Source organism: Ailuropoda melanoleuca, unplaced genomic scaffold (genome assembly GCF_002007445.2).
Source record: "Ailuropoda melanoleuca isolate Jingjing unplaced genomic scaffold, ASM200744v2 unplaced-scaffold1853, whole genome shotgun sequence".
NCBI lineage: Eukaryota > Metazoa > Chordata > Mammalia > Carnivora > Ursidae > Ailuropoda > Ailuropoda melanoleuca.
The window spans coordinates 3994-17973 of NW_023187759.1; the positions used below are offsets into that span (position 1 = coordinate 3994).

General features: G+C 50.1%; 1 protein-coding gene across 1 annotated transcript; it reads left to right on the forward strand.

Moving 5' to 3' along the window:
• The first annotated feature begins 621 nt into the window (after window positions 1-621).
• On the forward strand, window positions 622-9736 carry LOC100483657. The gene is made up of 3 exons (XM_002931280.4): window positions 622-1948; window positions 3024-3192; window positions 5965-9736. Exons 1-3 carry the CDS (start codon window positions 1879-1881, stop codon window positions 6437-6439), a joined length of 714 nt encoding a protein of 237 aa, XP_002931326.3. The 5' UTR covers window positions 622-1878; the 3' UTR covers window positions 6440-9736.
• Window positions 9737-13980: the final 4244 nt, after the last annotated feature.

Consider the following 13980-nt stretch of genomic DNA (forward strand, 5'->3'; position numbering starts at 1 on the left):
TGGGATTAAAATGGCATGTTACCCATGTGGTCTTTCTCCCAATAACCCCAAATCCCAGTCTCATCGCGAGAAAAACATCACCAATTCCAACAGAGAAGGCTCCCCTAGAAGACGTGACAATTGGTCTCACAACTTCCAAGGTCATGACAAACAGGGAAAGCCAGAGAAACCATCCTGGCCAAAAGGAGCCCCAAGAGAGAGAAGACCTGTACGTAATGTGTTATCCTAGATGGGTTCTTAGAACAGAAAATAAATAAACAAATAAAACTATGGAGTTTAGTTAATAACATGTCATCAGTGGGTCGTTAATTGTAACAAATGGACCATGCTAACGTAAGATGCTCCTTATAGGGGAAACTGAGTGTGGGGTATATGGAAACTGTCTCTAGTCTTCTCAATTTTTCTATAGATCTAAAGTGTTCTAAAAAATAAAGTATTTTTATTTTTTTAAGATTTTATTTATTTGCCAGAGAGAGAACAAGCAGGGGGAGTGGTAGAGGCAGAGGGAGAAGCAGGCTCCCCGCTGAGCAAGGAGCCTGATACAGGACTTGATCCCAGGACCCCGGGATCATGACCTGAGCTGAAGGCAGATGTTTAACTGATTAAGCCACCCAGGCGTCCCAAAAATAAAGTCTTTTTAAAAATGAGGATCTTACTGTGCCTTGGGAAACCTTCAGTCTAGTGTAACTTTCTCCAAAGTTACCAGGTGTTAAGAGAAAAAAAAAAAAGTACCATTTTCCAACAAAGTTTTCTAAACACTGGCTAAAACAATATGAAACAGGTTTCTTAATTGCAGGACTTCTCAGAGCCTTTACTTTCCCAGTTATATGTCGTCCCTCTCTAGCATTTCCCAAAGTTATTGGACCCTTCCTCTGCATAATATCCTCAAAGTAACATCTGGATATATTTCTCTGTCACACGCACACAGCTCTATTGAGATATAATTCGCATACCATGTAATTTACCCTTTTTAAATATATAATCCAGTGGTTTCTAGAATAAACCACAGTGGTGAAACCATCACTAATTTCAGAACATTTTCACACCCCAAAAAGAAACCCCAGTAACCATGGTAATATCAGTTCCTCACCCCAATTCCTGGCAACCACTAATCTACTTTCTGCCTCCATAGTTTGACTGATTCCGGACATTTCATAGAAACGCAGTAACATAACGTGTCCTTTTGTGTCTGGCTTCCTTCCCTCAGCATCACGTTTTCAAGGTGCATCTGTGTGGTACTGGTACCAGGAGGCCATGCCTTTTCATTCCCAGATGATGTTCCATTGGATGGCTCCGCCATATTTTGTGTATCCAGCCAATCATTGATGGACACTTGGGTTGTTGGTTGTTTCTGCTCTTGGGCTCTTGGGAACTGCCCTGTGCTGAACATTCGTGTACGGGTTTTTACGTGGCAGTCTGTTTGCATTTCTCTCGGTGAGATCCTTAGGATCTTACGGCTGCCCCACGCTTCGTTCCCCCAGCCGCATACAAGGGTTCCAGTTTCTCTCCATCGTCACTAATGCTTTGTTGTCTGTCCTTTCGATTCTTGATTCTTGTCCTAGTGGCTCTGAAGTGGTATCTCGTTATGGTTTTGATTTGCATTTTCCTGACCCATCATGCTGGGCGTCTCCCACGTGCTTTATGGTTATTTGCATATCTTCTTTGGAGAAACAGTTGGGTTGACCTGTGCTGGGTCGATTTTCACTTCAAATCTTTTGCCCATTTTTTAACTCCACCCAGCCGTAGGGGCGGTGTGGTGTCCGGTAAGAGGGTCGTCCTTTATTCAGCGGACTTCTCTGGGCCACAGCCTCTTGCCAGGAGGCTGATGCCAACCTTCTCTCCCGCGGGCAGATTCTGGACTCAGAGCTCTTTGAGCTGATGCATCAGAACGGGGACTACACTCACTTCTATTTCTGCTACTGCTGGTTCCTGCTGGATTTCAAGCGAGGTATTGATTTCAAACTGGGATGTTGTTCCCAGAGTCTTTGCAGCAGAGCCTCAGGGGAAGAAAGGGACTGTGGAGGAGAGGCTGGGGGTGTTGGAGCAAAGCCAGAGGAAGAGAGGAACATCCATTTATCGAGTTCTGACTATTGGCTCACCTGCCCTGGTTTGCAATGACACAATGCCAATATATGTTGTTACGGTCCCCGTTTTACAGATGAGGAAACTAAGAATTCAATTCAGAGGTAGGACCAGGAGAGCCAGGATTTTAGGCCACCCCTGTCCACCTCCTAAGCCCCATTAGTTCCTTTCCATTCTGTTATGCTGCTTATCGGAGGCAAGGCACCCCTTGTCCCATGCAGCGTGTGGCCCATGTGACTTAGAAATGGGGTATAGCACAGCACCCCGGTATTGTGCAAAGTGGGGGTGGCGCTGATAAGAGTATCTACCCTGCAGGGAAATGTTTATTACATGCCAGCAGTGTGCTGAGCCATTCCTATGTATTTTCTCTTTGAGCCTCACCCCACTTACAGAAGAGGAGAGGGAGAGGCTGGCGGAGGGGAAGTAACTAGCCCAAGGTTGCCTTGCCAGTAAGTGGTGGGGCCAGATTCGGGCTGAGTTTATTGGACACAGGAAGCCTTGCTCTCCACCATTGCTCTCTCTCGTTCCTTGACCAGCCCCAGAGGGAGCAGCCAGCTCTGCCCATGTGCAAGGGGATACCCCCATGGGTGCTAAAGGAGGTGTAAGGTGCAGGGAGAAAGGGGGATACTGGTCAAGGAGCAGAGCAGGGACAGGTCAGTGTAAATCAAACCCAACCATGCTTAGTTCCTCCCCGTACAGAAGCTGGTAACTTACAACCCCCTAGTCTGCACAGCCTTTTCTACAGATGGGGAAACTGAGGCTCCTGATGGTCACGTGGCAGCATGCAGGTCTCCTCCCTCCTGACCTGAGCTCTCGCTGTCTGCTGCATGAGGACCGAAGTGCAGGGCACAGCTGGCCGGGGATTCTCCCAGAGGGAGGGCAGCACGTGAGCTCCATGGCTGACCCTCTCCCCACGCATGTGCGTACTGGTGTCTTGGCAGAACTCGTCTACGATGACGTCTTCTCTGTCTGGGAGACCATCTGGGCAGCCAAACACGTCTCGTCCGCCCACTATGTCCTCTTCATCGCGCTGGCTCTGGTGGAGGTCTACCGTGACATCATCTTGGAGAACAACATGGATTTCACGGACATCATCAAATTCTTTAAACGGTACCCGCATGACCAGGGTGTCATCTGAGGAGTGCGGGCTTCTGAGAGGCCCCTTCCTGGGGCCTCGGAGGGTGGGAGATGCATTGAGATTGACACGCGGTGAAGGGGATACAGGGTGGGGGGGGTTCCATCCACTTCTTGGGTCTATTACTAAATGGATGAGTTGACATCTTGTAATGCAGAGAAAGCATTTTTCTCAGGGATCTAGTGGAAGGAGCATGGCTGTTGAGATCAGGCTCAGGGGCAAACCCTGACCCTGCCACTAACCAGCTGTGCCCATGGATAAGTCACTTCCCCCCTTTCTAAGTGTCTCTTCCTCATCTGTAAAATGGGGTAAAAGTGTGCTTCTGAGTGTTGATGTGCACAAAGGCAGCCACGGGAAGGCATTTGAAGTGATGTGAGAAAGGCACAGCCTTGGAAATCAAACAGATACAGATTCGGATCCAGCCATTTGGGAGCCGTGTGACCTTGGGCAAGTGACTTCTTGTCTCTGGGCTTCAGATTCCTTGGGGATAGAATGGTGCTAACACCTCCCTCACAGAAATGTTGGGACAATTAAATGAGACAACATGGGTAAAGCCTATCACAAGATACCCGGCTCATCTGAGGGACCCCGAATTGCTGGAAGCTCTTGCTACTATTTTTTTTTAAGATTTTATTTATTTATTTGACAGAGAGAGAGAGACAGCCAGTGAGAGAGGGAACACAAGCAGAAGGAGCGGGAGAGGAAGAAGCAGGGTCCCAGTGGAGGAGCCGGGTGCGGGACTCGATCCCAGGACCCCGGGATCATGCCCTGAGCTGAAGGCAGACGCTTTACCACTGAGCCACCCAGGCGCCTCTAAAATTTTTGTTTTAAAAGTAAAAATAAAATAATGTTTCTGGGGTGCCTGGCTGGGAGCCTGCTTCTTCCTCTCCCACTCCCCCTGCTTTTGTTCCCTCTCTCACGGACTCTCTCTCTCTCTCTGTCAAATAAATAAATGAAAATCTTAAAAAAAAATTCTTTATAAAAAAATAAAATAAAAATTTTATGTTGGAATAACTGTAGATTTAAAGAAAAGTTGCAAAGATAGTACAAAGAGTTCTTGATACCCTCCACTCAGCTGCCCCTAGTGTCTCTACATTACGTGATCCTAGAACATTTGTCATGACTAAAGTTAACATTGGTACATTACTATTAACTAAACTAAAGACTTTATTTGATTTTTCCTGTGTTTTTTTTAAAGATTATTTTTGTTTTTTTAAAAAATTTTTTATAATAATTTTTTATTATGTTAGTCACCATACAGTACATCCCTAGTTTTTGATGCAAAGTTCCGTGATTCATTACTTGCGTATTATTTGAGAGAGAGGGAGAGAGCATGAGCAGGGGGAAGGGCAGAGGGAGAGGGAAAAGCAGACTCCCTGCTGAGCAGGGAGTCCGACGTGGGACTCATCCCAGGACCCTGAGATCATGACCCAAACTGAAGGCAGACTCCTAACTGACTGAGCCGCCCAGGTGCCCTTTGCTTGGTGTTTAAGTGATGCCCTTTTTCCGCTCCAGCATCCAACCCAAGAAACCATATGGCATTTAATGGCTTCATTATAAAAACTTTTTTTTCCCATCCCATCTTTTCCACAGTCAAAAGAAAATAATATTTTTATCTCATTCTTAAATAAGTAGTACAACAATTAGTGGGATACATCCACCTGCGGGGCTTGTGCAGCTTCTCAAACCTTGGAACCAGATTGGACACCATTACCTTCATTTATGTCCTGTTCCCTAGTGATTTTCACGAGGCTTTTGCTTTTTCTCAAACTCGCTCTTTCAACTGTTGCAGAAGACCTAGTGTTGCAAAGATATAAAGTCACTGATAGGAGCATAGTGCAGTTTGTGACCTGCCTTCCACTACTGGTTTGTGGGGTATTGAACAGACGTGGAATATCATTGTGTCTCCCTCATAATTTCTTTGAGTTCACAACGGCACCCTGGGGTACCGTGGTAGCCAGTTTGGAAACCATGGTCTTAGTGCCTTTTTCCTAGTAAATGATCCAGTAACGATTTCCAGTAAATGGTCCAGTAAATGATTTCTTTATGATAAATATCTAGGTTTAGGATTATTCCACTTTTAAGATCCAATCATTTTATGTAGCTCTTAATAAAATTATTATTTTTACTTTCTCCCCTCCCCTCCCATCTTCTGTTGTTTCATCCTTTTGTACATTTTAACATCGACTATGTGCTCAGCGTTGCTTTCCTTTTTTTTTTTTTTTTTAAGATTTTATTTATTTGAGAGAGAGAGTGAGCTAGGAATGGCACCAGCTGGGGCAGGGAGAGGCAGAAGCAGGCTTCCCGCTGAGCAGGGAGCCCGATGAGGGACTTGATCCCAGGATCCTGGGATCATGACCTGAGCTGAAGGCAGACGCTCAACCGACTGAGCCGCCCAGGTGTCCCCAGCATTGCTTTCTTGAAAGGCCCCCAGTCGTGGTGTTTATTCGAGGTGGGTGGGAAGACCTAACTTTTTCAAGCACGCACTGTGAACCCACATCCTCTCGTTTGATCTCACGGTGGCCTCGTGAGGCAGAAACCGTTGTAACCCCCATTTTACAGATGAGGAAACCAGGGTCCAAAGGGGCAGGTCTTCCCCAAAGTCTCTGCTTCCAGAGCTGCTGCGGGATGATTCCAGAGGACGATGATGGGGATGCCCCCAGGGACCCCCCCTCTAGAAGCTGCAAGTGGGTCCCCAGGATGGACACAGAAGAAGGCTCATGTGCTCTTCCCTTCCGCTCTTTCAGAAATGGCCGAGCGGCACAACACCAAACACGTCCTGAAGCTGGCCCGGGACCTCGTGTGCAAGGTGCAGACTCTGATCGAGAACAAGTGAGGGCCTCTCACCCCGGCTGTGTCCGCCGAGCCACCGCCCGCCCCTCCAGCCCGCTTTTCCTCCTGGCGGCCCTGGGAGCAAGGTTCTGGTGTCTGTTCCTGAGCATGGACTTCTGTGCAAAGAGAAACTACCCCAACTCTGGCCGCCCAGGCAGGTGGGGTCGAGGGGTTGCCCCTTCAGTTCAGCCTTACGTTTTCCCGTTTGACCAAAGATTGTCCGAGTCTGGGATTCCTCCCTTGTGGGAGTCAGGGTGCATCCGTGGACGGAGCGAGCATTTTCGTGGGTGGCTTCTAGAATGGTTGCCTCTCTCTGACTCTGTCCCAATCCCTCCAAACTGTCCTGTCAGATGCGACGTGGGGAGGGAGTTTTTGGGGGAATTGGTGTAGGAGAGGTCTGTGGGGCTGCCTCTGTGCTCTGAAAGGGGCCTCTGGAAGTATTCCAGAACATGGCTGGAAGGCTAGCTTGGAGCAGTTTCTGCACTTCGGCCCCGTTGACATTGGGCTGGGTAGCTCTTTTCTGAGAGGGGCTGCGTATTGTGGTGTGGAGCAGCAACCTTGGCCCCTACCTGCTAGATGCCAGTAGGGCCCCCTCCCCAACCCAGTTGTGACCACCAAAACGTTTCCAGATATGGCCGGATGTCCCCATTTGAGAACCCACTGACATCGGGGCTACCAGTGTATCTCACTCCCCGCTTTTTCTTTACATCTCCTGTGTCCTGAGGCTTCCTCCTATTCGGAAAAAGCCCACAGGAGTCCACATCCCTCTGAGGGTCTGGATTCCCTCTGTTGTATTCTCTCCTCCTTTTCTTCTCCACTGACCCCAGGAGAGACTTCTTTTCTTCTTTTCAAGAAAGGCCTCTCCCTGGAAGGTCTGTGTGTGAGACAGCCTGAGGCTCCCCGGGGTCTGCCCAGAGCCCTCCCCCCTCCACCCCCAGGCAGGGCAGATTGCACATCCCTTTCTTCATCTCCTAGGGAAGACCTCGCCTCTCCTACACATTGGGTCTGGTGCGCCAGAAGCTGGGAAGGTGTGTGTTGGTGAAAGCCACTTCCAGAGAAATCTGGGAGGCGGGCTTCTCCCTAGGTACCTTTGGTTGCTCAGGACAAAGGAAGAAGAGGAAAGCAGAGGTCAGCCTGGGTAGACTGGGGCATGTGTTTTCCTTGGGAAACGTGCTGATGAACTGGCTAAGTCTGGGCACGGTCCCCTCCGTGTCTTCACACAGAGGGCTGCCAATCACTGACAGACCCTGAGCTGGCTGGTTTGCCCTGGCTACCCTAGTCTTTCTGTCCAGCCGTCCTGCCAACTCTCTTCTGAGAATGCAGGGGAATCAGGAGAAACAGTGTCAGGTTGGAAGGCTCCTCCCCAGAATGGCAGGGAGGCATTTGGAGAGGGGAGGAGACTCAAAGCACAGGGAAGCGTTCATAGAGAGGGTATGTTAGTCCTCTGTCCTGAGCAAACCAGGAGGGGGAGGAATCCCTGCCCTGCATGCTTGTGAAGGCCAACCCCTCGGCCCCAGTGCCTTCAGCTGCACCCAACCCCCCTAGTCCCTGCCGCGGGGGCCTCTTGAGCAGGGCGGACAAAACCTACATGATCTTTGCCTCCAAAGAGTGTGCTCTGTGACAAATGCATGTCCTAGCTCTGGTCTCCACCTTCCCCGGACGGTGCGGCGGGGGGGGGGGGGGGGGGGGGGGGGCAGGGAATCTGTGAAAGGCCCCTCCCCCCTCATCAAAGTGTATCTAGCCACTCAGCTGATCGTTACAGAGGACATCATTTTAGCAAGACCCAGGTCCTAGACCTTCCGATTCTTACTTATTTTCTCAACAGACCAGTCACAAAGTACAGGACACAGTCCCCTCTTCGCCTTCTCTCTCGTGGTGTTACAGAGACGTGTCCGTGGTTGTGATTTGGAACCACTCCTATTTATTCAGCTTACTGTGCTTATTTCGGTCTCTATATATTGTGTGCGTCCTTGTGTCCTGGAAATCGAGTGTGTGGGAAGTCGTTCTGTCTATGGAGTGCCCTCCTCCTTTTCTCAGTGTTGCCAACATATCTTGTAACTGTTTACTGAAGTGTTGTGTCTATACAGAGAGAAAATATGTATCAACAGAGAAATGTGTGACCATGGGTTATTTTCTGTTTCTGCGCCTTGGGAATTTTTTTTAATAGGAAGTTGAGAAACGTTCCCTGTGGAAGACTGTGTCCTCCCAACCCCACCCCAGTGACCCAGACCCCGAGTCTCATGGCAGCTGCCTGGTCTTTCCCCAGGAGGTTCAAGGCAGGTGAAACAGTTCTCACTCCCTTTTATCAGTTAGCTGTCAACATGAATAATGCTGCATAACAAAGCATCCCCAAACTCAGTGGCCTCACACTGCCATTTGTTTAGCTTGCAATTCTGTGATTTGACCGTATGGGCTGGGAGAGTCTTCTGGTCTGAGATGGACTTCTTCATGTGTCTGTGATCAGCTGATGGCCAACGAGGCGGCTCCGCTTCTGATGGTCAGCCGACTGTTGGCGAGGAACGTGGGGGAAACTGAGCCATGCGTGTCTCACTCCCTGGCAGGCCAGTGTATGTGTATGTGTATGTGGCCATGGTGGCAGTTTTCAAGAAAGCAAGCAGAAGCGTGCAAGGCCTTTTGAGACCTCGGCTCAGCATTGGCATGGAGTCGTTTGTGCCACATTCTGTTGCTCAGAGTAAGTCACGTGGCTGAGCGCAGATTCTAAGGTGGGGGATCCCCCAAGAGCCAGTGCACAGAAAGGGTCCCCCGAATGGTCTGCCATTTGAGTCGGGGTCATATCTCTAAGTTGACACTGCTGAGAGAGCTCGTCACTCACCCCTGATGTTCCCCAGACCAGCAGCTTGACCCCCTTGACATCCACAGTCCCTGCTTGCGGCTACCATTCAGAGCCTTCGTCATCAGCCAGAGAAGCAGGGACTGAGTTTGGGGGCGGCACTGGCAGCCTGGGGGAGCCCGGGCTCCACGTTCTCAGCAGACTGCCAGCAGAGGCAAGTCAGAGGCCACACGGCAGTGGGCAGGTGGGGATTTGTGCTTTGCCAGCGCACATGGGGGCTTTCTTAGCGGGCAGGCCTGCTCCTTCCTGGGGGACGTTTCTGAGAGCAAAGACCAGTCCTGATGTTCTGAGCATGCTTTAGAGCCCCCCGTCTCATTTCCCCCAACTCCAGCCATCGCTTGGTACATGTGGCTGTCCTGGAACTCCCCACAATTGCTTGTAGCCAGCTGCCCAGCACCCCCAGACCCAGGCAGTGCCCCCCGTGTGGGTTCTGTGTGCTCAGATGCCTGGTTGCGGGCACCGCTGACTTTCAGTCATTGACGATGTGTGTTACAGGAAAAGAAACCTTAAGAGAATGTTTCTGCTGCTGTCAAGACTTTCCTAAATGCATGCATTTGAGCTTTGCGTAGATGTGAACAGATAAGACTTGGATCGCTGGGCCTATTTTAATGACTCAGTGGCAGGATGGAGACGTGCTGTCTGTTTCTGTGTTTATGGACACAGAATTGTGGCTGGACTCCTGCCATCCTTTTCCATCTCCTAGCCCTTTTTGCTTCTTTCTCTTCTCTTCCCCCTCCTCCCCAGGCTCCCTTCTCTCCTGCCTCATCACCTTGTAGCCGAGAGCATTCGGATGGTGTCTTGCTCATGGTTTGTCTTTTTCTTTCTTTCTTTCTTTCTTTCTTTCTTTCTTTCTTTCTTTCTTTCTTTCTTCTTTCTTTTTTTTTAAGATTTTATTTATTTATTTGACACAGAGAGAGAAAGAGACAGGCAGCGAGAGAGGGAACACAAGCAGGGGGAGTGGGAGAGGGAGAAGCAGGCTCCCAACAGAGGAGCCTGATGCGGGTCTCAATCCCAGAATGCTGAGATCACGCCCTGAGCTGAAGGCAGACGCTTAACAACTGAGCCATCCAGGTGCCCCTTGCCCATGGTTTCTGCCCAATGACGCTGTTCCTCTGAACAAGGCCCCAGTGCCCAGGCCCTTCTAGCTGTTCTGCTGCTCCTTTATGCCATGCTTCAGCCAGGCTCGTTGGCTCTTCACCGAGAGCTTGCCCTTCAGCTTGTGGGGGAGGCCACAAGGCAACTGAGAAGTACTTCTCATGTGCAAAGAGTTTGGGAGGCCCTCATCAACCCACTTCGGGGTGCCTGGCAGGCATTCCTGCATCTGGTGTCCATTTCTTTCTTCCCCTCCTCTCCTTCCTTCCCAGGCCTGAAGTTTCTGGAGCCCAGGGAGGATAGGGTTGCAGTCAAGGACACTGGGAAGAAGCCTTTTCCAATTTCTTTTCTTCTAGAAGATACGCTTAAGTCCGGGAGGCAGCAGACCCATCCACCACTGAGTTTTCTTGCCACGTTCTGTAATAGCGTTTCCAACTCAGAGCACCTGCAGCCTTTCTGATTCTGACCATGTCTGCACAGCACCTGCACGATCGGATCTTTACTAGTTTTCTTTAAACCAACCCACCTTTTGGACTTCTACTATGGGAGACCAGTATGATTTGCATCAACAGAAGATAATTCTAAAAATAAATATGATTATTTTGCCAAAAAGCTGTTTGCCACCTAAAAAAATGCTTTGAGCCTGAATCCCGAATCCTGCACTCTTTCTTTAGAAGAGATGTAGCAGGAGTTTAAGAGGGTGTGAACGACAACATATTGGCACCAAATGAGCCTTTCCTCTTGGCGGACATAAAGGACCGTTGAAGAGGGAACGGCTTTCTCATTGTATCAACTAAAATCATGTCCCCTATATCTCTGTCCACCTGTTTGGGAAGCGATGATTTCAGATCTCAGATCTGCCCCTTCCTGGCTGCTGTGTGGCCTTGGGCAAGTGACTGTACCTCTCTGAGCCTTAGTGTTTACTTCTGTGCACTGAAGATTATAATGCCTCCCATTATGCTGGATGCATCCCCGGTTCCCTTCTTTCCCTGGGACCCTCTGCTCCTCCGCATCTCTGGGGCATGATTTCCTGGTGGAGACTCTAGTGTCGCTGAGTTTCCAGCATCTGCTGAGCTCAGGTTCTCAGGTGAGGCTTTGAAAGCTAAGAGAATATGGCTCCTGGAGGAGAGCTGGGGAAGGGGCGAGCTCCCAGCTCTCTTGGGCTGTGACCGAGGAACACAGCCGTTAGGTGTGGTGACGCCGTCAGTCCTTGGCAGGAGCAAAGTCCCCGATGACCCTGCAGTTAGCATCTGATTTTGCTAAGACAGGAAAAGGCTTACAGGTCTCTATGCTTCTGGCTTTTAAGCCACCAGGCACATTGAGAGTGTGAGCCCGGGACAGGTGTAGGCTAACGGAGCACAGTTTGGTTTTTTTGAAGTGCCAGCTTGCCGATCTGTTGCTAAATCAAACCCTAGCAGAATTCAAATGACCCACGGGACCACGCAGTTCCCTGGGGATTTTCCATTACATCCGGGTGCCGTGCAGGAATTCTCCAGTGTCTTCTTGGCTTGCTTTCTTCAGACCTGTGGGCACACTGATTTCCAGCCTTTGTAGACACAGGGCTCCTTGAAACAGCGGACGCCCCTTGGTGTGATCAGGAGAAAGTAGGACCGAGAGACCCCTCTGCCTCAAATAAGGACAGAGTCTTCCTGCAGATCGTTCCTCATTAGAGGCTGGAGAATCATTCCCTTTGGCATTGCTGAAACAGTTCAAAGGGAAAATTAAGGGACTTGGGGGCCTTGAGAGGTTATGACAGAGGGAACGTGGGTGACAGGGGCTGGGGGCTGAGTTTGGGCTTCTACTTGGCGGCATTCACTCGCTGCTTTTCGCACTGGGATGCTGCTTGGGTCTCAGGGGGTGTCCCCGCGTGAGACTGACTTGCATGGACGTGTTCCTGCTGATATCCTGATGTCAAAACATGCCTCTGAGTCCCTTTGAGTACCACGTGATGGCTTCCCAGGTTTTCTGTTACTTTATTGCATTATTCCATTGCTTCTTTTCTTTTTTTGAAGATTTATTTATTTATTTAGAGAGTGTGTGCAAGCAGGGGGAGGGGCAGAGGGAGAAAGAGAGAATCCTCAAGCAGACTCCTCAGTGAGCACTGAGCCCAATGCAGGGCTCAACCCCAGGACCCTGACGTCATGACCTGAGCCAAAATCAAGAGTCAGACGCTTAACTGACTAAGCCACCCAGGCCCCCCTCTCCTTTTCTAAGAAAGCTGTCAAGTCACCTTTCTTGATCTTTGTGGAAAGTGAATGCAAGCTGCATTGTCTGCAGTCTGCGTGTTTTCAAGGTAATGGAGTCGCTCCCGCGGGTTGTTTACGGATATTCTTGGTCGAGCATTTAAAGCTGAAAGCGTTTGGTCAAGACAAGCTAGGCTGGGCAGAGGGAGCAAAGCCGGGTTTAAAGGTTTTATTTTGCTTCCACCATAGAGTGTGACAGACCTGGGTTCAAATCCCAGTTGGCTGTGCAGACGTAGGCAACTGACTGTACCTTTCTGAGCCTCAGTTTCCACATCGGTGAACTGGGGGTAATAAAGCTACCCTTCAAAAGGGAGCTGGGCATCGAATGTTTTTGCCTACCTAGCGTCCTCCCCCGTTCCAGTACCAGCAACTTCTCCCATGTTCTGGGTAGCTGTATCTCCTAGCTACAGCCATGGTCTACTAGGGAGACTGCTGATATGCCTGCCCCCTAGGGGGCACGTGACTCTGTCCTGACCAGTCAGATTCCTTCCCTGGGTAGTGAGCCGTTCATGCTTTCCTTTTGCAGCGGCCAAGGTAGGAGGATGCCAGCCTGGAGCTGCCCATGACCATGTCTCCTGTGGGTAGGGGAGCAGGCATGGCTGGATCCAGGAGTTCAGCTGAAGTCCTTAGAGCTCCATCTCTGTTCCTGTCATGATTCCGTTCTCCTCCAAGCTGGTGTACTCCAATTCCATGCCCATCTCTGAATGGTCTCTCCCACCAGGCTTTATTGGCTAGAAGGGCTCATTTATCCATAACATGGGATGGCTAGAGAGCTGCTGGTGGTCATCTCCTAAGGACAGATTAAGGGGCTGCTCCCAGAGAAGGGCAATGGGTCATGATAAGCGAAAGCCCCAGACAGACTCCAGCATCCCTGGCAGAGAGAGCATATGCATGGGGTGGAAGTGTGAAGAGACCTTCTGTGGGCCCAGAATTCAGTGTGGCGGAAGGACAGGCACAGGGGCTGGGGGGTGTGACAAGAAAGAGGCTGAAGAGGGAGGTTGGCATGAGATCTGGAAGGGCCTGCCTTGTCCCACAAGTAACAGTGAGGTCTCCACATCATGGGGCTGTTTGCATGGGGTGGGGGGATGAGACAGGCCCCCCATCCCCACCCCAACACCGGACACACTTTTTTTTTAAGATTTTATTTATTTATTCGACAGAGATAGAGACAGCCAGCGAGAGAGGGAACACAAGCAGGGGGAGTGGGAGAGGAAGAAGCAGGCTCACAGCAGAGGAGCCCGATGTGGGGCTCAATCCTGTAACACCGGGATCACGCCCTGAGCCGAAGGCAGATGCTTAACCGCTGAGCCACCCAGGCGGCCCGGACACACTTTTGTACAAACTCTTCTTGTACATATGGGCACCCACTAAATATTTGGGGAAGAAAGAATTCTCAAATTCTCCAGGAAAAGAGGAGTTATAAAGACGGAGGGGCGCGAAAGGGAATGTGCACGTGCCTATTGAAAGATGTGTTGGAGGGACAGATGGACTCAGAACTGTCCCAGGTACACTTTTATTTCTTTAAGTAAACTCTACATCCAACGTGGGGCTTAAACTCACAACCCCGAGAGGGGTCCCATGTTCCACTGACTAAGTCAGCCGGGCGCCCCCTGGGCATTCTTCATGAATAGATGTCGTTCTCTTCCTAAGGAGTCCTGTGAGATAGGGATGTTAGTAATAATAAGCTGAAGTTTCTCGAATACAGTGGGCCTTAACGTGGTGCTAAGCGCTTTATTTACACGAGC